General features: G+C 52.8%; 9 protein-coding genes across 9 annotated transcripts; 4 read left to right on the forward strand and 5 right to left on the reverse strand.

Annotated features, from left to right (window-relative positions):
- Nucleotides 1–78: 78 nt before the first annotated feature.
- Nucleotides 79–965, reverse strand: P153DRAFT_203501 (S-adenosyl-L-methionine-dependent methyltransferase). Its single transcript, XM_033662511.1, has one exon. The coding sequence runs from the start codon at nt 954–956 to the stop codon at nt 234–236; it is 723 nt and encodes a 240-aa protein (XP_033525085.1). The 5' UTR covers nt 957–965; the 3' UTR covers nt 79–233.
- A 1904-nt stretch (nt 966–2869) lies between these two features.
- Nucleotides 2870–3962, forward strand: P153DRAFT_287177 (Clavaminate synthase-like protein; the record flags this gene model as incomplete). The annotated part of the gene is made up of 3 exons (XM_033663514.1): nt 2870–3034; nt 3092–3238; nt 3300–3962. 3 exons carry the CDS (start codon nt 2870–2872, stop codon nt 3960–3962), a joined length of 975 nt encoding a protein of 324 aa, XP_033525086.1.
- Nucleotides 3963–4125: 163 nt separating this feature from the next.
- Nucleotides 4126–6219, reverse strand: P153DRAFT_430051 (uncharacterized protein; the record flags this gene model as incomplete). The annotated part of the gene is made up of 2 exons (XM_033672819.1): nt 4126–4134; nt 4264–6219. The coding sequence occupies 2 exons, from the start codon at nt 6217–6219 to the stop codon at nt 4126–4128; spliced, it is 1965 nt and encodes a 654-aa protein (XP_033525087.1).
- A 1805-nt stretch (nt 6220–8024) lies between these two features.
- P153DRAFT_312583 (FAD dependent oxidoreductase) lies at nt 8025–9816 on the reverse strand. The gene is made up of 2 exons (XM_033664850.1): nt 8465–9816; nt 8025–8408 (listed from the first exon to the last, which is right to left on the reverse strand). The coding sequence occupies exons 1-2, from the start codon at nt 9511–9513 to the stop codon at nt 8138–8140; spliced, it is 1320 nt and encodes a 439-aa protein (XP_033525088.1). The 5' UTR covers nt 9514–9816; the 3' UTR covers nt 8025–8137.
- A 1015-nt stretch (nt 9817–10831) lies between these two features.
- Nucleotides 10832–11744, forward strand: P153DRAFT_203515 (uncharacterized protein). Its single transcript, XM_033662512.1, has one exon. It carries the CDS (start codon nt 10972–10974, stop codon nt 11479–11481), a length of 510 nt encoding a protein of 169 aa, XP_033525089.1. The 5' UTR covers nt 10832–10971; the 3' UTR covers nt 11482–11744.
- On the forward strand, nt 11631–12323 carry P153DRAFT_383929 (uncharacterized protein; the record flags this gene model as incomplete). The annotated part of the gene is made up of 2 exons (XM_033670284.1): nt 11631–11863; nt 11975–12323. 2 exons carry the CDS (start codon nt 11631–11633, stop codon nt 12321–12323), a joined length of 582 nt encoding a protein of 193 aa, XP_033525090.1.
- A 1789-nt stretch (nt 12324–14112) lies between these two features.
- Nucleotides 14113–16818, reverse strand: P153DRAFT_336503 (HbrB-like protein; the record flags this gene model as incomplete). The annotated part of the gene is made up of 1 exon (XM_033665704.1): nt 14113–16818. Exon 1 carries the CDS (start codon nt 16615–16617, stop codon nt 14113–14115), a length of 2505 nt encoding a protein of 834 aa, XP_033525091.1. The 5' UTR covers nt 16618–16818.
- P153DRAFT_203543 (uncharacterized protein) lies at nt 16754–17362 on the forward strand. Its single transcript, XM_033662513.1, has one exon. It carries the CDS (start codon nt 16890–16892, stop codon nt 17259–17261), a length of 372 nt encoding a protein of 123 aa, XP_033525092.1. The 5' UTR covers nt 16754–16889; the 3' UTR covers nt 17262–17362.
- P153DRAFT_336506 (uncharacterized protein) lies at nt 16954–20862 on the reverse strand. Its single transcript, XM_033665705.1, has 4 exons — nt 20683–20862; nt 18218–20626; nt 18055–18163; nt 16954–17986 (listed from the first exon to the last, which is right to left on the reverse strand). Exons 1-4 carry the CDS (start codon nt 20762–20764, stop codon nt 17371–17373), a joined length of 3216 nt encoding a protein of 1071 aa, XP_033525093.1. The 5' UTR covers nt 20765–20862; the 3' UTR covers nt 16954–17370.
- Nucleotides 20863–21059: the final 197 nt, after the last annotated feature.

A 21059-nucleotide genomic window follows, 5' to 3' on the forward strand; every position in this document is an offset into this window, starting at 1 on the left:
CAAGAGGAAAGTGTGGGGAAGCCTGGACTCGTAGCTTCTGATCCTAGGCAACAAGCAGCACCAATGCAGTCACGTATTGTATTCATATGTTTGCGCAAATCTTGTCAAAAGAACTAAAACAAGCATCCAATTCGATGGGTTTTACCAATCTACGTAGATCCGATCCTGGGACAATTACGCATCCCTCTCCCATTCGGCACTCGCTGCAATAGGATAGCCTTGCCTCGTGTTCGCTAAGCAGTGCTGTTCTTCTCCAAAATGACCAGTGTTGCTTTGTCCCCGCGCCCCTTCACATAGTCTTCGAGCTCCATGCTAACGACCCTGATTAGATCCTCCGCTTCCAGTTTCTCGACTTCCGCTTTGAATCCTCCTGATACCCATAGCTCGTCAATGATGGTTGCAACAATGAGACCGCCTCTCTTGGCAACCCTGACAAACTCCCTCAATGCAGGGTCAGGGCCGACGTGGCCATGTGTAAAGGTACCGACGCACATGACAATGTCATAGAAATCTTCTAGCGCATCGATCGGCTGGGTCAGATCTCCAACAGTGAGATTCTGATATGCGCCAGTCTTTTCCGCCACCTTCAGCATGTGCGGAGATAGATCGACGCCATCGATGATGGTTGCGCCACCCCGCGAGAGAGCTTGTCCCACGAGCCCGGTTCCACAACCGGCATCCAAGATTACAGCCTTGGCGGGGTTGTCTGAACCAAAGCGAAGAGCAGCTTGGGCAGCGAGGACCGGAGCGACGTAGTTACCGGTCGACTCGGCAAGGTCGTCGTTGTAGGTGGAAGCCCATTTTTCGTAAATTGACATGCATTGTTTGCTGTCGACGCTCGCGCGGGCTTGGGAAAGCTGGGTGGCTCTTGACATAGTATTTGAAGTAATGCTTCCAGGACTCTGAGTAGATTTAGGAACAAAGATAGAGAGACGGAATCGCTGTGCTGTGTTCATCAAAGTGGAGTATCATACGCCTTTATATAAGCTTCTGTTCCCACATGTAGTCCGAGTTAAAACGCAAGATTTTACAGATATGATACAAGAGCCTACGCAGGTATGTCAGCAAGCAGTTCGCATGTCAGCTTATCTCATACCCTCAGCTGTAGTAGAGCCGTGTTGAGAGTGGTATTTTCTTTGAGTTTCTCTGTCAACACACGGATGGTCAAATCCGAGCATGAGCGGCTTACAGCTAATCACACGGCGCGGGACGATCCTAGTCTATCCCGCTCCCGGCTCGGCGCCTAGCGTCTATCCTATGCAGTCATCAAGTATGACAGAAGACCTCCCTCCATACAGACCACAGTATCGTTTGGATCTCCTCTTGAACGGGAACAACCTCGACCCTAGTGCTGATCATAGGGCTGACTGTAATTGGCAATACAACCAATCTTCTTATCAGCTGCAAACCTCTTCAACTCTCTGGGTTGCACCGAACCATAATCCCATCTGGGAAATGAACTGCAATCGAGATGTTTCGGCTTCATCACGTATATGCAGAAGACTGGGTTGACGAGTTGACGAGCTTCATGATCGAGATCGTCGTGGAATGCTTATCCCCGTCAAAATCTATGCTCAGTAATTGCGGATGCGGTATGTTGTCACAAGGTACCCCAAGCTTGCGAGAAATATGCAGAGCTTACATGGTCAGACGAGGATGCGTATTTCCACTCGACAAATCCCAATGAGCTGCCTTCGTTCTGCGATTTCCGGTCACTAAGCAGTACACACGATTATCAAGCGGTGATCATCTGCCATATCAGATCTCCGGTGTCAAGAGATCTAACGAACGCATTCAAGTAGAAGAATTTCGTTGTCATAGCTTCAGTTACGTGTTTCTACTCGGTGACATTTAATGCATTACAAAAGCGAATCTCTTGTGAATGTTGGTAGCTTCAAACTTGTCGTTGCCAGGAACTACGGTCTCTTGAATCGAGGAAAATGGAAAGTCCTCAATCGGGTCGTACTACAGCCACATGCGGGGATAGCATTAGTTTAGCATGAAACAAAGGCTTCTGCAGAGCTGACAGCTAAGCTTTATGTACTACACAGAGGACTATAAACAAGGCATTAGTAGTGAAGATCTATCTGCAGCACCTTTGTTGAAGCATATCAAGGGTACAGAACGACTACAGGGTTCTAGTAAGCGTTATATTCGGAGTCAGATCTGGCGCTGTATCCCCAACTGGTGTTCCCCCGCTTCCCGGCTTTCTGTCTCGACACCAGTTACAACACGGGAGAGTTGGACAACTCGTGAACTTACCTAGATATGGTCAAGATATGCTGACTGACAACCAAATCAATCAGGCTGGACGTACAATAACACATCACAGATACAACATCTAATCACTCTACACATTTCAGCAACGATCTTCGCCAGCCCGTGTCCTTCGCCCATGTATGTTACCACCACATAAGCCGGACACAACAGCAATCGTCGACCTTTCAGTCAGCGTTATAGTGAGACAGCTACTTCACCGGATTCTCGGGTAGATACTCGTTGGGGAAGGTGTCTTGCTGATGCATAAGGATCTTCGCACAACATGCATAGATTCTACAAGCATGGACTCACATTGCGTACGCGGACTTGCAGAAAAATGATGCAGTTGACTGAGAGACATATGTCATGTGTAGGCGATAGAATCCATGAAGTATGTTGAAACACATGACGTGACGAAAAGTTACGACTTATAAAGTCAGAACGATTCACTTGAATTTTGAGAATGCGCATCAAGTTATCAGTAACACTGCCATATCTGCTTTAATTTACTAGAATCTCAAATTCAAGAATCGCACGATTCGAACTGAGTACGTATGTTTGATATTTCACCACCCTCACAAGGCTGATCATGTATTTGCAGCACGCGAAAATGGCCGCAATCCTCACACTAGACTACAGCCACTTCACCTCAGGCACCAAAGAGCAGCGTCAAAAGTTCATCCAGCAACTTCTGGAGAGTTTTACGACCACGGGGTTTGTTAAGATCATCAACCATGGCTTCGATGAACAGCAATTGAAAGAAGTGTTTGGATGGGTAAGGCTACACGCAAAACGTGCTGTACCTACAGATTGCTGATGCTACCCTGCAAAGACCCAAACGTTCTTCGCCCAACCACTTGAGGTGAAGAACGAAATCCAGAACAACACAAACCCTCATCGCGGATACACAGCGTACGGAGTCGAGGCTGTCGCGCAGCTTTCTCAGGATGAGAAGATCCGGGCTATGAAGGACTCGAAGGTTTGTCTGATACGGACTCTTTCGAGGAATATCCGAACGTGCGGCTAACCATGTGTCTTAGGAGCACTTTGATCAAGGTCCTAGATACGATAAAGAGTATCCAAATCAATGGCCCAAAGAACTACCAGGATTCCAAGCGTTCATGGATGCCTTCTACGAGAAATGCGACAAAGTTTGCCTGGAGCTCATCGACGCCCTAGAAGTCGGCTTAGGCATTGATGACAAGTCCATCACGAAACGCTGCATACCCAGCGCGACAGACCTCAGACTGACTCATTACCCTCCGATTCCCGTAGAAGAGTTGAAGTCTGGGAGGCGGATCCGCATCGCTCCTCACGTAGACTTTGGTGTCATCTCGCTGCTGTTCCAAGACGGTGTTGGAGGACTGGAAGCCGAAGACCGAACTAGTCCTGAAGCTGACTCCTTCCTTCCCATCATGCCGTCCGACAACACGGAAATGATAGTTAATCTTGGTGCTACGATGCAACGTTGGACCAATGATAAGCTTTTCGGTGGTCTGCACAGAGTTACCGTTCCGCCATCAATGAAAGACAGTAGCGACTCCATCATTCCAGCAAGGCTGTCAGTGGCGTATCTATTCAAGGCGGAACGTAGTGTCTCGGTTGGTCCCCTGCCAGCGTTTGTGAGCGAGAAGGAGCCCGCACATTACCCTGAGATGAATGCTCTTGAGTACCACCAATGGCGCAACAATGCCATATACTAGGTTGGGTGGTCGTTGAATTTTGACTTGTTCAGCGCATTCATATCCACGAGTCAACTCAGAAGTAGCTGTGTATCAGTGCAATAAAACATGTCATAACACACTTAATTTCTCATGCCAATCACTTGTGAAACAAGACTTGAAGTATGAACAGGAATTTTGGATTTTAAGTGCTCTGTTCTGAAAAGTATATACAATAACAGTCACTCTGGCAGAGAGAACAACCCGATCAAAATACCTTGTACTCAACAAGCCTGACCTTCTGTCCGGCCTTCGGAGTGAAGACAATTCGCGTCTTACTTACTGTTGCCGACGTCCAGCTCGCGGCCGTGATACCATTGGCCACTGCGGTCGCATACTTTGCTCCAGAAGCATCGACCCACGAGCCATTAACGTTGGATTGTATGCGGTACTTTGACGGAACATCGAACCCTTGACTCGAGTCGACGAAGAAGGCGAGCTCAGCACTAGCAATCGTCGTGTTCGCACCAAAGTCAATTTGATACCATAGTTCAGTACCATTTCCAGCTGGCGTGCTCCATCCGTTGGCAACCTCAGTCTGGGGGAAAAACCAGATGCGACCGTCGATGGTACCGTATAGGGATCGTACGTCGACATTGGGTTCGGAGGCGCTACCTTTAGGGAATGCAGTGCTATCGCTCAGCTGGATGGATTTCGCAATTCGGCGAGTGATGGCCGGAGGGGCGACGCGAGACACAGAGACTTGAAGGCGACTTAGTGTCGCAGACGAAGCCACTTGGTTGCCATCGACGAAAACCTTGAGTCCAGCGGAGCCGTAACGCGAGCCAGTTGCGTCCCATTGCACGGCGATTTCGTGTCCGTGGTACAGGATACGGTCAGCACGGAAGTAAGAGATGGAGGATGCGCTTGCAGCAGGATTGACCTCGAGGATATCTTTCGCACTGGGGCGAATACCCACGAGACCATTGAGGACGAGATCCACGTAGCCAGAATGGAAATAATGAAGCGAGCGTTTGAGACCAACGATAGGTGCTCCGGTGTCTGGGTAATAATCCTCCTCGAGATCCAAGATACCGCCGCGATTAGGGTTGTAGTGAAGTAGAGCGTACTGCTTGAGAAGACGCGTATAATCTGCAGTGGTAATCACACCAGTGGCTGCACCTTTGCTGTAGTGATCAAGGAAGTTCGCAAGTCCGGTGAGCACCTGCGTAGTCTGGAATGGCCACACTGGCCCGTTCCACTGACATTCGGGTGATGTTCCCTCATACCGGTATTGACGCATGTAATACTGGTAGCTAGGCTCAACGGTGCGCAGTCCATGAGGGCCAGCAAGCTGACTGGTGTCAAGAATGTGCTTCCAGGCTTGCGCATAATTAGTCGCATCGTCTGGCAAGTCATGCGTCCAGGGCACGTAGCCGACGAGTTCGCGGCCCCGAATGAAGGTCCAGTACTTTACGTAATCGTTGTCGACTTGGTAGCGGTCTATGAAGTGCGAGAAGGTTGAGTTCCAGAGCGACTCTTGCACTCGTGTCTTGAGTGCCGCTGCTTTCGAGTCGAATGATGTGACAACGCTGGCCAACCCACCCTTCAATCCTGCCAGGCTCGAGATGGCTTTTGCGTTGGCGTATTGGAAGCTGTTGATACTCGGTCGGAAAGCAAGGCCCCCGAAGAAGCCATCGACACCGTTCGATGCGTCGATACTGGAGATAGTGTACTCGGTTGCATCGCGGATAGGTTCGACGTAATAAAGGCTCTTTGACGTATCGTACGCATCCACCCACGCATTGAATACAGACTGCATGGCATCGAGTCGGGATACGGCGTCTGACGCAACGCCATCGACCAGATATCCCTGCCAGACGGATGTGGCCATACTCTCAGAGAACTGGCGGGTATTGCTCTTGGAGCTGTACATGAAAGTTGCATAGTCCTCCTTGAAGCGTCGATCGCGTAGCCAACGCCCTTCAAGGAGGTGAAATCCGGTTGCATCGTTCAAGGACGCATAAGGTGCGGTCTGCCAGCCAACATCGTCAAGGAATTCCGTCGAGATGAAGCCATCAGCACCCAAATCGCGCTGGTGGGCTCTGAAGACTTTCCAGCGGTAGTAGTAGACGTCGGTGATGTCTTTGTCACTAGATTCGAAGAAGGGGATACGATTACGGTACCATGGCGCGTCGTTACCGAAATATTGCGTCGCTAGTGCATCTGCATCGAGAAGAGCGTGTGCTTGACCCAAAAGGGAGGTTGAGAGGAGAACCAATGCATTGGAGCGCCTCATGATTGGAAGGATCTTGGCTATCGTGAGATGCCAGATGTGTCGATGAAGCTTCACAGCTCAATGCATGCGACAGCAGACTTATATAGTGATTTGCATATTACCCGTTAGACCGTAGGATTTACGGTAGCGGCGAACCAGCCAGATCCTATACAGCATTGACATTATGATCTAACAATACTATGTTTGACGTAGATCCTAGCAAACATAGAATATACTGGGGGACGACATAGCAAGGTGACATCGCTCGGTCCGCGCTCACCCATCTCCGAACGAGCCTTCCTTATTCGGGAAGGCCACGCGGGGATCGTATCGCGTTCATTTCTGATCCCCAGCCTTTCTCCGCACCGCAGGAATATTTCCCCAGATTCTCGTTTTCGCAATGCGCATGGGCCTGCTGGTCCAGCGACTGGTTATACAGTTGGAGAATACCTCTCAGATTGACGCGTCGTGTCCACGCATCTCTTCATTTGTATCGCCCAACTTATCTTTCCGAATTGCTGGCTCTAAAACCTCCTTGATCCTAGTAGCTTCTGTGCAAATGCCGTGATTTTTGCCTTTATTCTCGACGAGCAAGTCCGTCCGGATCGCCTCCAGGATCTATTGCGCTGGTCAGGCTCGCCAAATCCGCTTTGACCGACTCCTTGGTTTGCACAGGCCCTCGTGACAAGACGGATTATTTCTATTTTCGACGTTGACGATCGTTCTCGTATTAGTCCCTGGACATAGACTCCAACTGCTTTAGTAAACCAACATCACAGGCACTCTCCAACCACGTCTCCAGAAGCAATAGCCTGCGAAACATGGCCTTGATTTTGACCGCCGTAGTTTTGGAGCACACGAGCTTGGCCTGATATTGAAGATGGGAATTAACAACTTGACGTAACGACGCCATACAAAGACCGTCATTTTCGATTCACGCAACTACAATGCCGCCTTGGGTCCTCGGCCATTCTCAGGGCATAGTAATCGTTATATTCAACGAAAGGTTGTAGGATATTGGACAGTGTGGAAACTGTGGTCACTTAATCCAACCCACCAAGCCTGTTTCTGTGCCGTCTCGACTCATATCTTCCAAGTTCGAAGAAGCCAGATTTGTGACGCCATCAGTAGCATGCACTTCAGCGCCGGAAAGGCATTCAGCATGATCTACCTCACTGTCGTCAGCTCTCACACCATTGCACGCATCCGTAGAGTTAGTTGGCGCGCAGGAGATATCTCAAGTTGGGGACTTTTTATTTAAAGTTGAATCAAGGGGGATCTAGTCGAGATTCGAACTCAAGAGGTTCATTTGTACAGCATATGATCACCAAATCTCCCGTTCCATCAGTACGAGCATAACACTTATCCCAAAAATACCCCCAAAGGATTAGCCGTCGTCAAGAGCAAATAAAAGCACAAGATTCATTTCCTGCAAAGTAATATCTACGTAAGCGCAAGCAAACAACATACTCTATTCCCAGACAACTAAACACGCCAGTAAATAAACCAATAGAAGAATATCGGGTAACAACAACCTTCCAGAACACCCAAAAGCGCAGGAATCCTGTACCGACACAGGTGATAGCGGAACAAGACGAAGTCTTCCTCGCCTATAATGCATGAAGACAGTCGCTGTATCCGGATTAAGCGTTCTGCTACAGACTTACAGTACACTTCACTAGCCCTTACGGGTCAAGCGTACATGGAAACGTCGTTCGTTGGCTTGTCGACTTCGACGAGGTTGTGGGGGTTTGTATTCACAGATCAGTGAAAGATGAAAGTGTTTGTTTTCTCGCCCCAACATGAAAATGGTACAACTCAACTCTGCATATTCTGTTCAATTCATTCCGATTTAATTCTCATATTCATATTCACATAAACCATTCATCCATCCAACCCAAAGCAAAAGAAAAACGCCATTATGCACACACCCACCCACTCACAACTTCGCCCTCGGCCAACTATCCAACAGATCCGCCATCTCGAAGCGCGGCCAATCCGGGTTGAGCGACGGCGCCGGCCTCTCGCGATCCCACGCCCACTTCTCCTTGTGCTCTGGCGTGAGCTCGTCCTCCAGCATCTGAATGACGTACTTGCCGAGGACGGGGAAGAACTTGTAGCCGTGGAAGGAGCCGCAGGTCGCGACGTAGAGGCCCTTTGCTGCGGCGTGGGGCGAGATGATGAAGTCGGAGCTGGTTGTGAAGGCGTCCCTGAGGAAAGCGTCAGTACCTGAAAGCTAGATTAGATGTGAAGGGGGACGACATACCAGCACACGCGATGTTTCTCCATCTTCCACTCAGCGCCATTCTTGCCGTAGAACACATCATTTGCGTGATCAATGTCTTGCTTCAACGGCCCAGGCACGTTCCATTGGTTGTAGTCCGGCTCTGAGGGCGGCGCAGATACAAAACGTCCTGGCAAGACTTCATGTGTGTTTTTGAAGATCTTCTCGCCCCACCACTTCAGCTCGCGGTCTTTCGTAGGTGGCAGACTACCGATGAAGGGCCCGTATGCGGCTGTGTAGCCTTGCACGCCAACGGGCATGTTGGCGAAGCGCTTGTACGACTCCTCGGTGAGGGTGGTCATGCCGGTTGTGATGCCGCCCGCGACGATCCTGGTTCCAGCGCGCAGCTCGTTGTTCCCGCTCTTGTGTGCCGCCTGCTCGAGGAGCTTCGCCGTGTATGCGCCTGTGGAGAGGATGGTGTGCGAGGCCGAGAGCTTGCCACCGTCTTCTGTCTCGACACCCGTGCAGCGACCCGACTCATCGAATGTCAAGCCGCCCACCTTGGCTGTCACATACTTGACGCCCTGCTCCAGCGACCACTTCGTCACCGCCCTCAACGCATCGCCTGCCTGCGCCCACCCGCTCGTCTTGTTGACCAGCACCTCCTTCACGCCATCGTAATTCGCATCCTCGAACAGCCCGCCAAACATCTTCTTCGCCTCCTCAATCGACACGGCCTGCAGATCAGCCTGCCGCCCGAGTTTCCTGTAGTTCTCAATGACCTCCTGTGCGTAGTCGGAGCGGCAGATCCAGAAGATGCCCGTCTCGTGGAAGAAGGGCTTCCATAATGGATCTGACTTGAACACATCCTGTGCTTCGAGGGCCAGCTGGCAGTACACGATGTCGTCGTAATCGGCGCGCACGACCTTATTCCAGTCCCACGACGCGGCGACACGACTATCAGCGTCATAGGCGTCCTGGTCCACGATTGTGATCTGGCGGTCTGGGTACTTTTTAATCAGGTGGTACGCGGTCGATGCGCCGAAGACGCCGGCGCCGACGATCAGGTAGGAGGGCGTGCTTGCGCTCATTGTGCGGGATGTATCAAACAGCAACGGGTGAACTATGGAGAGGCACTACACCGGGAAATCACAGTAATCACTTCTTATAACGATTCCCCATCACGACAGGCATGGCCGTATTCGGCGTCGAGGCTGCGATTACGGGAACGCGGGGCGAGCCATGGAGTCGGTATCCATTTTGAGCAAAGCGTTCCGACAGCGGGAAGCGGTGGGGTTTTCGATGCGGTGGTCGGCTTGCTGCGGCATTCTATCTTGGCTTTGAGCGGTGTCTAGTTGACAGGCTACGCATGAGTGGGATAGGTTGAGGCGTTCTGGTACTCGTTACCAGATGTTTTTGCGACATGGGGAGCGCGACGCGTTGAGGTTTGCTGCTAACGCGATTGGGCTATGCAACGCGAAGGGCTGACGTCATTGCTCTCTCGCGAAGGTGATCAATGGTGAGCCGATAGATATGAAGATCTATCCTAACATTTCAAGCAACCCTATGCTGACAGAATAGCAGCGTGTACTCGTAGACCTACTCACCAAGACGCCTAGTGCCATGAAAAGTGGCGAACGTAACACACCTAAGCAGATCACCAAGGCGTTCCATTGCAAAGATGTCCATTACGCAAGATCTACTTCTCCCTACTTAGCCTGTTCCTCGAAAAACATAGTGGAGGCATCAGGCAAAATCTCGAAAGCAAAGCCACACCATCAGCCGTAGACCAAAAGCTCTAATCCTGTACAAGACTCGGCGTTGGACATGGACCTCCTATTCCCATCTCCAAAGAGACACAAAAGCGTCACTCGAAGCATAACCACCTGCACACGTGGGCTATTTACCAGACATCTGAACTGACGTGGCTAGGCCATAAATTTCTAGAGCATGATGGTCGAAACCAATCTCGTCTCTGCGCACCGATGCAGCAACTCCATGGCGTTGTAGATGTGTGCGCCTTCGAGAAGTGCATTTGTGAATCGAAGTCCAAGCGTGCCACGGTATGGTAATCGTTTCCCTGTATTTATCGAAGAAGAGGAGATTGAAGACATTATGCTCAAACGCAACTACGGCGCCAGGTTCACGCTGATCCGCGGCGTGGATACAACTACTTGTCAGGAATATGTTATCCGACAGCAATGCACATCACTGCAAACCAACCTCTCACGTCAAGCTGGAAGCCAGAAAAGCAAGATTAGTGTCTAAACCCACCAAACCGCCCCAACGCTGCACCTACACTGTGTAAGAAAAGAGAGAAACTGAAACATGTAGCATAGTGTTCTCTTGCGCCTCTACAATTTTCATAACCATGTTGTTGTGATAATCCAACACAGTGTGTGTTGCAGACACACTCCCCCACGAAGCTATTGCTATTTCCAGCCTTCAGCTTAACACGAGAGGCAAACTTGCCAAGTCTCTTCTCGCATGAAAAAGAGCTACAGGTCAGAACCCTGTTTTCGGGATAATAGCGTTTACAGGGCTTAACGATGAATCTAATGCTTCTCTATGCACCTTATAAGACACGCTCAAAGACTCCAACCAATGAGAACTTATTGGGCACGTCCGCGTGGCAACGTTCAAGCCCTACATCAAACAACCCTAAGCTCATCAGCTTAAGTTTCCACGGATTGGATACTGATGCCAAGCTACTACGCTGTCATGCAACGTTGAAAGATTTCCGATGTGGCTTAGGGCACAGCTTATGGGTATTCCGTTCAGCCCTACGTCGCAACCTCCAATTGGTCCCAAGCCCTAGCAAGCCACGCAGATTCGATAAAAGAGGAGGGATGTCTACCAACGGTGTAAGGAAATGTTCCAATTGCAACCATCAAGTAATGTCCATAGGGCTGGCTGAAGAAGTTCAGCCAGCCCCATATGTAACCAGCAGATCAAAGCTACCACCGACGTCGAGGCTTAACTCCCCACAGCCTAGCGCGTCTAGCCTAGACGTATCCAGACCCTCAAAAACGACTCCATGGCTTGCGGCTGGCAGTTGATCGTGGCGACACAGCTAGACGAGGAGACATGATTTTGCCAGAAGCTGAGAAAGATAGGATAAGATAAAAAAGTTGAAAGCCCGTTATACATTCCACCATTCCCATTGCCAACTGGCCAATTTTTTTCTACCCAGACTTACTATCAAACCATGTTGACGCTCAAGTTTCTCCACATACAGGTCGCGCTTTGGACCTGCATCAACGCTATTGCGGTGCCCGCGCCGACCAACGCTCTCGTCAACGAGCGCGCCGTGAACTGCAATTCAGTCTCGGGGGCGTTGAAGGTTCTGAAGGGTTTAGGAGCACCAGCAACCTCGTTTTGCAGCTCGTACTTGAAGATCCCCGCGACTGTGACTACGACGACGACGACGACGCCCGTTAGGTAGGTGATGAGTGAATGAATGAATACAACCCAACCAACCCAACCAACCCAACCAATCCGCCTAGATACTTGTACTGTGCGTTGGGACTAACTCTGCCTCCTTCCATATAGCACGGTCCAAACCATCGTAGCAACCACCACCACCTACCAAGCCGTCTGCCCCGCCGCCCCCGCCCGGCGCGATGCAGCAGCAGTAGCAGCAGCATTGTTCGCACGCCGCGCCGTCCCCGCCGCAGAGACAGGTGCCGTCCAAGCACGACAAGCCGTCGACCTCGCTGCGCTGAAAATCTTCGCCGCGTCGCAATTATCCTCTGGATGTAGTTGTTTGAGCCTCGCGCCCAAGACGACGCGAACAGCTACCACGACGGCGGCTGCGTCTGTACGTCTTATCCCTATCCTTATCCCATACCCATCCCACCCCATCCCATCCAGTCTGCATCGACTTGTCCAGCCAGACTAACCGATATACCCCCAGACGACACGCATCCAAAACACATACACCATATGCTCCACCTGCGTGCAAGGCGCATGCAACCCCGCGCTCGGGGGCGCGGAGTGCTGCGTCCCACACGGGTACACGGGCACGTGTGATGTGTACACTGTTTGGGATGGGAATATAAATACGGCTTGCGGGTATCACAATTAGTGAAGTGTTTGCTGGGGAAAGGGGGGAAGAGTTTGCGAGATTTGCTCATGCTGATGTTGTTGTTTTTAGGGGGGGGGGGGTTTGCTGGGGGCACAACTCTGTTTTCTCTATAGCATAGGATTTGCGATGGGAAGTAAAGATTGCTGGGAAGTGATATCTGTGTGTCCTATTTATTCAGAGTGATATCAACATCAACGTATTTTAGAATAGTGTACTTCTCATCCCCCCTCTAAGCACCAATACCAACACCCATCGCCGCGACCGTAAATTATCTCCCATCTCCCATCTCGCATAAACCCATCCCCATCCACGCAACCCCCTTACATTACATCACTCCCTTATTCCTACACTAACACACTAACCCCCTTCTATCACAGACGCTATTCTACGCAAGTGCATCAATCTCCCTATATTAGAGCAAGAGAGTACAGCAGAAGTATAGGTATACAAGTATGCACGTATACTTCAAGGTATAATTTGTATACTAGCCCTCTAACAAGAAAAAACATAGGGAATTAGATTATAACTCTAATTAGCATTTAGTTTTAATATACCAAGCAAGGCAGGGCATAATATTTAGATCCTAGTAGTAGTACTAGAAAAGTAGAAAGCAGAGCATAAAAAAGACAGTAAAGAACTGTCTAATTTGTGTATAAACTGTATATATTGTCTATTCTTTTCTGCTCTATGTGTTAGTATTAACATCTCTCTCTCTCTCTCTCTTTCCTCCTTTTCTCTTCTTCCCTCCCCCCCCCTACGCGCCTACAACCTCTACTCCACTCCCCATCTCCGCGCCCAAAACTCATCTCCCATGAATCATCTCCCATCTCGCATAAACCCATCCCCCTCCATCTCCACCACCACTCCATTCCCTTTCATTCCATTCTATGCAACACAAATCCACCCCCCCCCTCCATCAAACCAATCCCCCCACTCAATCCCCCCTACAAATTCCCATCCCTACAACCACCCCATCCCTACAAAACCCCCTCGTCAACAGCCAGACTTCCCCAGCAGCTTACATACGCAGTAATACAAACAATAAAACCAGCTTAGGTAGAAAGAGGCAGCTACTTAAAAGCCTAGGATGAGGGATTTCGAGATGGGGGGTGTATGGCTTAGCCTTCTACTAGGCCTGTGGGGAGGAAGGAAGGGGAGGTTTATAATAGTATTAAGGTTGGATTTTTTGTTGGAATGGTAACTGCGGATGGTTGTTAGGGAGGCGGGAAGAGTACGGGTTTGGGAGGCTTGGTTGTTAGTGTGCGGGCGTTGTTGTGAGGATGGGTTGAGTGTACCAGGGGTATGGATAGATAAGTATGAATGTATAGTTTAGGGGGTAGTTCGTAGACCAGTTAGCTCATGAGAAGGAAAGGAATGTGGGGAGGTGGGTTGCGATTGCGATTTGGCTTTAGCGTTCGGTTTCGATGTGGCTTTCGATGTACCGAGCAAGGCAGGACACGACAAGCACAGATCCTAGTACCAGTACCAGCCAAGCAAAAGCAGAGCACAAAAAACACAGCTCGAACCTCCCAACCCTCATCTTCACTGCACACCCCATCTATTCCGTTCTATTCACTAATGGTATCAACCCCCCTCCCCCCCCTTACGCGCCCACAACACCCACCCCCCCACCAACCGCCGCCCCCATCCTCCTCCCCACAAACCCCTGCCTCTGCCTGCCCGTCCTCCCCCTCCCCAACCAATTATACTTCAACTCCTTATTCAGTCTCCCAATCTTATCCTGCGCCTCATCGCCGCTCTGCAGACTAACCAGGACAGAAACACACTGCAGCATCCTTCCCACCGTCTCTGTGACTTTCGCGGAGCCCATAGGTTGGTGTCTTAGGGAGGAGGGTGGCGGGGGGGCGTGCAGCAAGTTTATGGTGGATGTTGTTGTTGTGGTTGTGTTTGAGGTTGTGGGGGTTATGGCCGGGGCGTGGATGGAGGAGAAAGAGCCGGCGGAGGTGTTTGATGTAGCGCGGGAGCGGGACGAGGCGAATGTTGAGGAAGGGGTGCTGTGTGTGTTTTCGAGGTGGCTGGCGGAACTGGAGCTGTGGCTGTTTGCGTTTGAGGCGTCGTGTGCGCTGGACGCTGTGCCTGGGCGGTGGTTGTGATGGTGGTGGGAATGGTCTGGCATAGGAGCCGGCGATTCCAAACCCGCGTTCAGGCTCTCGAGGGACAGGCGCGAGAAGATCGCCATCAGCGTGTCGTAGCGCGGCAGGATGACCATGTCGCGGAACATGAGCAGCGTGATGCGACGCACTTCTAGTTCGCCGAGGATGGGGATGTTTTTGTTCTCGGGGGATTTTGTGTTCATTTCGTCCGGGAGCATGACGCCCCAGAACTCGGCGGCTTGGGCGCTGGACATTATGCCTGTGCCGCGGAATTCGAGGTCGAGCGGCATGAAGACGGCTTGCATGAAGGGCAGGATGGACGAGAAGACGAGAAGCCATGTTTCAACTAGATCGGGGATCAGGCTCTCATCGGGAATGTGGCGCAGCGTCTGGTCGAGCGAGCCAAAGCCCGTTTGCAGCAGCTCGTTGAGGTCTTCGATTATGATGATGGGAGAGCGCTTGTGCATGCAGCGCTTGATGTGAACAATGACAAGGGCATTGAAGTCTTCAACAGGCGGGCGTGGATCGTGGCCTTCAAAAATGAGCAGCACCCTCGCTTTCAACAACGGCCATGCGTCGTCAGGCGAGAGGCCATTGATTCCAAACGAGCTCCCCAGACTGAGCATCTCAGTAGTATGCGAGACAGTGGCAGGCGTGGCAAGACTCGGCGTTGTCCCCAAACTACCCGAAACAATAGGCCATTCTGCCCTCTCAATACTAAACGACTGATTCCGCTCCTTGTACGGGGGCTCCAGATGCGCATCAAGATACGCAGCAGCTTTTTCCTCCTTCTTTGCGCGTCTGAGATTGCGCCCACCATGTCTCAGATCCAAGCCTGTGACGGAACTAGCAAACGAACTCGACGGGCCCGGCGACGACGGGGCAGCAAACGAGTACAGCGGCGCCGGCGAATTCGGGTCTGTGGGGCGAGACGTGCTGCTCGCCGACGACAGCGGCAGCACGTGATCGTCCTTGTCCTTGAGCTTGTGTTTCTGGCGCGACAGGAAGTGATGCTTGTGCTTCTCCTTCTCCTTTTCTGGCAGAAGGTACGCGTCGTTGCGCGGGACTAGCGTCGATGTTGAAGCATTCGCGGAGGAGTACATCGAGGCGTTGCTACTGCTGACACCTGAATCAATCAGGCTCGTCGTCGACTGATTCATCATGCGATTGAGGGCCTGCGAGCTGTGGATGCCAATGCCGATCTTCCCGGGGGAGGGTAGCGGCTGCTGTCTCTTGTCCATTTCCTTGTCGACTTTGATGTTCTTCGGTTTGGACGAGAAGAGCTTCATCTTGCTCTTCTCCTTTGGCGCCTTGGGCGGCTCAGGCGTCGATGCCTGTTTGGGCGACGCCAACGGCTGCGGCTGCGTCTGCACCTGATCCATGCCCGGCGAGTTGAGCGGACTGCGCGGATATGCCGCATTCGCAGCGGTCGTGGCAGCCATCCTGTTCGCACCCATTACCCCATTCTGATACGTCATACCATTCGTCCTGAAGGTCAAGCTCTGCGCGCCAGACATGGGCGGCGGACTCAAAGGCTGACCCCGACCCGCAGGCACAGCAGGCTCGCCGGGCGCGGGTATGGTCGTAGAGCGCTGTCTCGCGTGCTGGGCCGTCTGGGCGTAGGCTGCCTGGGCGGCGATTTGCGAGGCAGTCAGATGCGACGCCGAAGCAGCAAGATGTATGCCCGACCCCAAGGCCACACCCGTCGTCGATCCCATGCCCAGACCCGTCGCCAGTCCCTCGCGCGCCGACGACAAGCTAGGTTCAAAGTACCCCTGCGAGCGCTGGCGCGGCCGATGCCCCATACCGCTCTCATTCGTGCCGACCTTGATCATGCCGGGGCGCGAGTAGTTGTGCACGGCGTCGGCGGTCGGGGGGCGCATAGCCATGGGCGAGCGGCGTTGCTGCAGCGTGGCCTGCGAGGCGTCCGAGTCTGATTCATCGAGGGAGTGGCGGAACGCGGGGGTTTGCGGGGGCGGCGACGACGAAGGCATTTTGTGCGTGTGTGTGCGACGTGTGGGTGGGTGAAGTGGTACAGCAGCCTATTTAAAGTCGTATAATCGTATCGTGTCGTGTCGTTTCCTAGGCAAGACAACAAACACCCCACACTCTCACGACCAGCATGAGCAGCGGTCCGAGCAAGACATGTCGCGTGAAGAAGAGAAAGAGTTGTCGTGTGGTGGAGTGGAGTGGAGTGGTGCAGTGTGGATGAGCAAGATCCCAGCATCATCATCGACATGGTACGTGAGGCTGAAAGATCGACGAGATGGGACTAGACAGGGCTTATCTTAGCGTCGTTTTACCAGACTACTCTGCCCCACCCCCTCCACAAACTACCTCAATATCCACACCCATTCCCCAATTCACCGCAAAGATGGCCACACCAACAGCAACAGCAACAGCGACATACACCTCCCCCACATCCACTTCCTCACCCTTCCAATTCACATCCCCGCTCTCCCTCCCCTCATCATCAGCATCGCAAACCGCCCACCTCTCCGCCCTCCAAACAAGTCTGAAAGAGCTTCAATCCACCATCAACGACTTCCTGACGCAGAAAATGGCGTCCGACAAAGACGCCGACGCAAAGCACGCCAAAGACGAGGAGAATTACGGGGAGGAGGTGGTTGAGGAATGATTGGCCTTGAATTGGATTATATATACGACGAGAACGGGGGCTCAACAGGACAAGACAGTACGGACATCAGATTTGCGCAGCACTCATCTACGACTACCGCCCACCCACCCTACCGCCACCCACTCGCCCCAACCGGCATCTGACTCTGCGCCTGCGCCTGAACCTGCACACCCCTCCCAACACTCCCCCTCAAACACCCCGAATGCACCACACTATCATCTGGATAAACTCTAATCGCACTCCCCCCAAACCTCTTATGACAAACCGCACAATGCCTCTCCTCCGTAATAACCACCCTCCGATTCAGCCCCCCCGGAACCCTCCGACCACTCTTATCCACACGCGCCCTCGCCTCACCAAGCAACATATCCGCATCGACAGCGACCTTCTCCACGCCGCGCAGGCGCGCGACAATGCGCTCTTCGTTCAGCACCGAGTTGGCGTTGCGGATGCGGCCGCGGAAATAGCTTTCTAGGTCCTTGACCGGGAGGGTCGGGGGCATGAGGTCGAGGGTTGAGGAGGCGGGGAGGCGGGCGCCGTGCTTGCTTAGGAGGTCGAGGGCTGGGGGCCAGTTTGGTTGGTTGGGGGGTGGGGGGGTGAGGTAGAGCGAGAGGAGGACGTGGTAGATTGAGGGTTCTGAGGCGATTGCGTCGTGGGAGGGGGGTGGGAGGGTGGGGGTCGATGCGGAGAGGGGTTGGGAGGTGAGGTGCAGTTGGTTGCAGTATCTATACCGTGCGTGTTAGTATATGTTCTGTTCTTTGTAAAATGGGGGGCGGAGAGGGGGGATACGTACTCTTCAGCTTTCTTATAGTCCTTCAACTGAAACACATAAATCTGCAACGCCTGTTTATGCGAGCCCATCTTACTCAGCACAATCGCGCGCGGTTCATAATAATCCGGATCTGTCCCATAAAATCAGCACACACATCTCCAAACCAAACCACAGAAGAACATACCATTAGCAGGCAACTGCTGAAAAACGCGATACTTATTATAATTCTCGCTCGTCTTCAAAAACAGCTGCAGCCTCTCCCTCCACCCCGTCTTCTCGCCCTCATCCTCAAACTCGCCATCGCGCAGGCGCTCGAGAAACAAGTCGACGAGCCTCTGGTGGAAGTCCGGCGTGAGATCGTTCAGCTCCTCGACGATATGTTCGAGGTACTTGACCGCGAGCTTGAGGTCGATATCCTGCAGAAAGTCGAGAACCTGCAGGCGGGGCAGCGTCTCCGCGTTCTCCGTGTCCGCGAGAAAGACATCCATACCGAGCGCCGGCTCCGTGCGCAGTGGCCAGTCCGCGAACTCGAGGATGAGGTCGATCATCTCGGGGGGCAGTTGCTGGAGGTAGCCAACCGTTCTTTGTGGGCCCTGCAGCGCAGGCGAGACCTCCTCATCCGCCTCATTGCGGCCGAATTTCTCCAGCAGCTCGAGGGCCTGGCGATGCAGGCGCTTTCCGTGCAGGAAGTCGATGAGGTCTGCGTAGCGGCCCGTTTCGTAGAGCTTGTCCTGGACGACGTCTGGTTCGCAGAAGTTGGGGAGGCGGAAGAGAGGGCCTGCGAGGCCGGGACTGGCGAGCATGTAGGCGCGGAAAAGGGTTGTGTCGACGAGTTGGGCGACTTCGAGGAGCTTTGCTTTCCAGTCGATGGGCGCTGGGAGCGAGGTTTCTTGGATGAAGAAGTGGAAGGCGGGCTTGAAGTCGTCGGTTTGGCTTTCGTTGGGTGTGGGGAGCGGCTCTTTGAGGTTGCCGTCGATGTCGATGTATCGTTTGATTTGCACGCGGCATTGTGCGAGGAAAGATTGCAGCGCGCGGAGAGATTCTTTGAAGTCTTTGTCTTCCAACGCCTTGTCTGGTCGTATCGTCTCGGTAGTTTTTATCGGCTCTGTCGTCTTCCTCTTGATGCTTGCAATCTCCGCCTCCTCTTTGACAGAAGACCGGATAGACGTTGTGTCTGAATCCGTCTTCTTGTGTCCGCCGCCGAATCTGCCCATCATCGCTCGACCGATGGTGGACGCAGGGTTGAAGGATGTGTGCGGGCTGTCTGCGCTATCTGCAGCAGTCTTGTCGCCATTCGAGTCGTCCTCGCCAGCTACACTGTCTTCATCTTTAGTACTCTCCTCTGGGACCAGATTACCCGCGATCGCTCTTGAATACAGCGAGATGACGCGCGCAGGAGGTGTTTTAGCGTCAGTGAACAGATCCATAGCCTCGCGGAACTTCTTCTGGTCAAAGAGAGCCTGCGCCTTGAGCATCATGATCTCGCGCACCCTGCCCTCTTTGTCTTTCAACAGCGTATCTTCGAGCATGTCGAGCAGACTCAACGCTTCGTCGTAGCGTCCATGCGAGACCAGTACATCAATCTGGGCCTCGTAGCTCTGCGCGCCCATCCGCCAAATGCACCGATCGCTCGCTACCAAGAAGCCCTTTCCAGCATGGGCCAGGCTGATGTTTGGCTGTGGTACGTGGAGAAAGTTGGCGTTTGGCAGGTTGATGGTCTGCAGCAGATTCAGCGTATCCGGGTTTCTGATCTCCAGGCCGCCCCTGGCTGGCGGCTGCAGCGCCAGCATGTACGGGTACGAGTATGCGATCATCTCGGGGGCAAAAGGCCAAGGAATCTGTCGCTTTTCGAGGGCGTTCCCTGCGGTGTCGATGAACAGGCTATTCACGTCTTTTGCCAGCAGCAGCTGTCCCTCGCCCAGCCGTGTGGCCAGCGGCTTCGGAACCCAGCTGCCCATGCCCATGTATCCCATGCCCGACGACGAGACAGCGCCGAAGCGAGCCCCTCCCTGGCCGCCCGCGTCTCCCAACGCGCCGGGCTTGACAATGTCCTGGACCTCCTGGCTCTCAATGTCGACCATGACAAACCCTGGATCCATGCCCGCCACGACCTTCGTCCCCGAGGCCCACGTCAGGCTCTTGACCGACGCGATGAGCGATATCTCCGTCGCCTCGCCCATGAGCTCCATGTCCTGCCACGTCCAGAGGATGATCTTTCGCTTGACCGCCACAGCCAGTCTGCTGACGATGGAGGGAATCCCCGTGCTGGGGTCTTTCACAATATTGCTAGCCGCCGCGAATGTTGTCGCGCCCCTTGTCTTCTCCAGCTTCTCCTGCAGTGCGTATGTCTGCAGGTCGTGGATGGAGACATGGTTGTCCGACAGCGACACGAGGATGCTGGCCTCCTTGATGATGGCGAGCTGCTGCACGGGGCGGCGCGAGAATTTCTCTTCTTCGCGGAGGAGGTCTGCCGGCTTGGGCTTGAACGTCGACGGTTCGACGTTGCCATTCTGGGGCTCGCCGTCGTCGCTTTGCTCGTTCACGCGGTAGATGCGCAGGGCGCCAGAATTGAGGCCGACGAGGACACGGTCGCCTGAGGAATGGTCAGTCAGCCTCTTGCCCCCTACATATATCAAGCAGGCTGCATACCGTAGGCGAGGATCGACTCGATCTTGGACCTGTCGCGCTGCTTCAGCTCCACAATGGGCTGGGCGGTAAAAGCAGACAACATGGTAGCTGTATCTCAAGGCGTAGATTCATTCAGACATAGGTAAGCCATTATGCGACCATGGTTGCGTCCAGAAAAAGCTCCATGGATGCTTGGTGATGGTGGTGATGGCTGGGGAGAGCTCGGCCGAGTTCGTCGTCATGGCCCCGAATGGTAGGATCCGTGCGCCAGATGCGTGGCACAAGACCGCTAGTACAGATGTAGCATAGTCAAGATTTGCTCTACTTACACAACTTCCATATATTAACACAGAGTGTATGTAGTCGACGAAGTTGATTAATCGAGCCGTCCAGATAAC

This window comes from Dothidotthia symphoricarpi (genome assembly GCF_010015815.1).
Source record: "Dothidotthia symphoricarpi CBS 119687 unplaced genomic scaffold P153scaffold_7, whole genome shotgun sequence".
Classification (NCBI taxonomy): Eukaryota; Fungi; Ascomycota; class Dothideomycetes; order Pleosporales; family Dothidotthiaceae; genus Dothidotthia; species Dothidotthia symphoricarpi.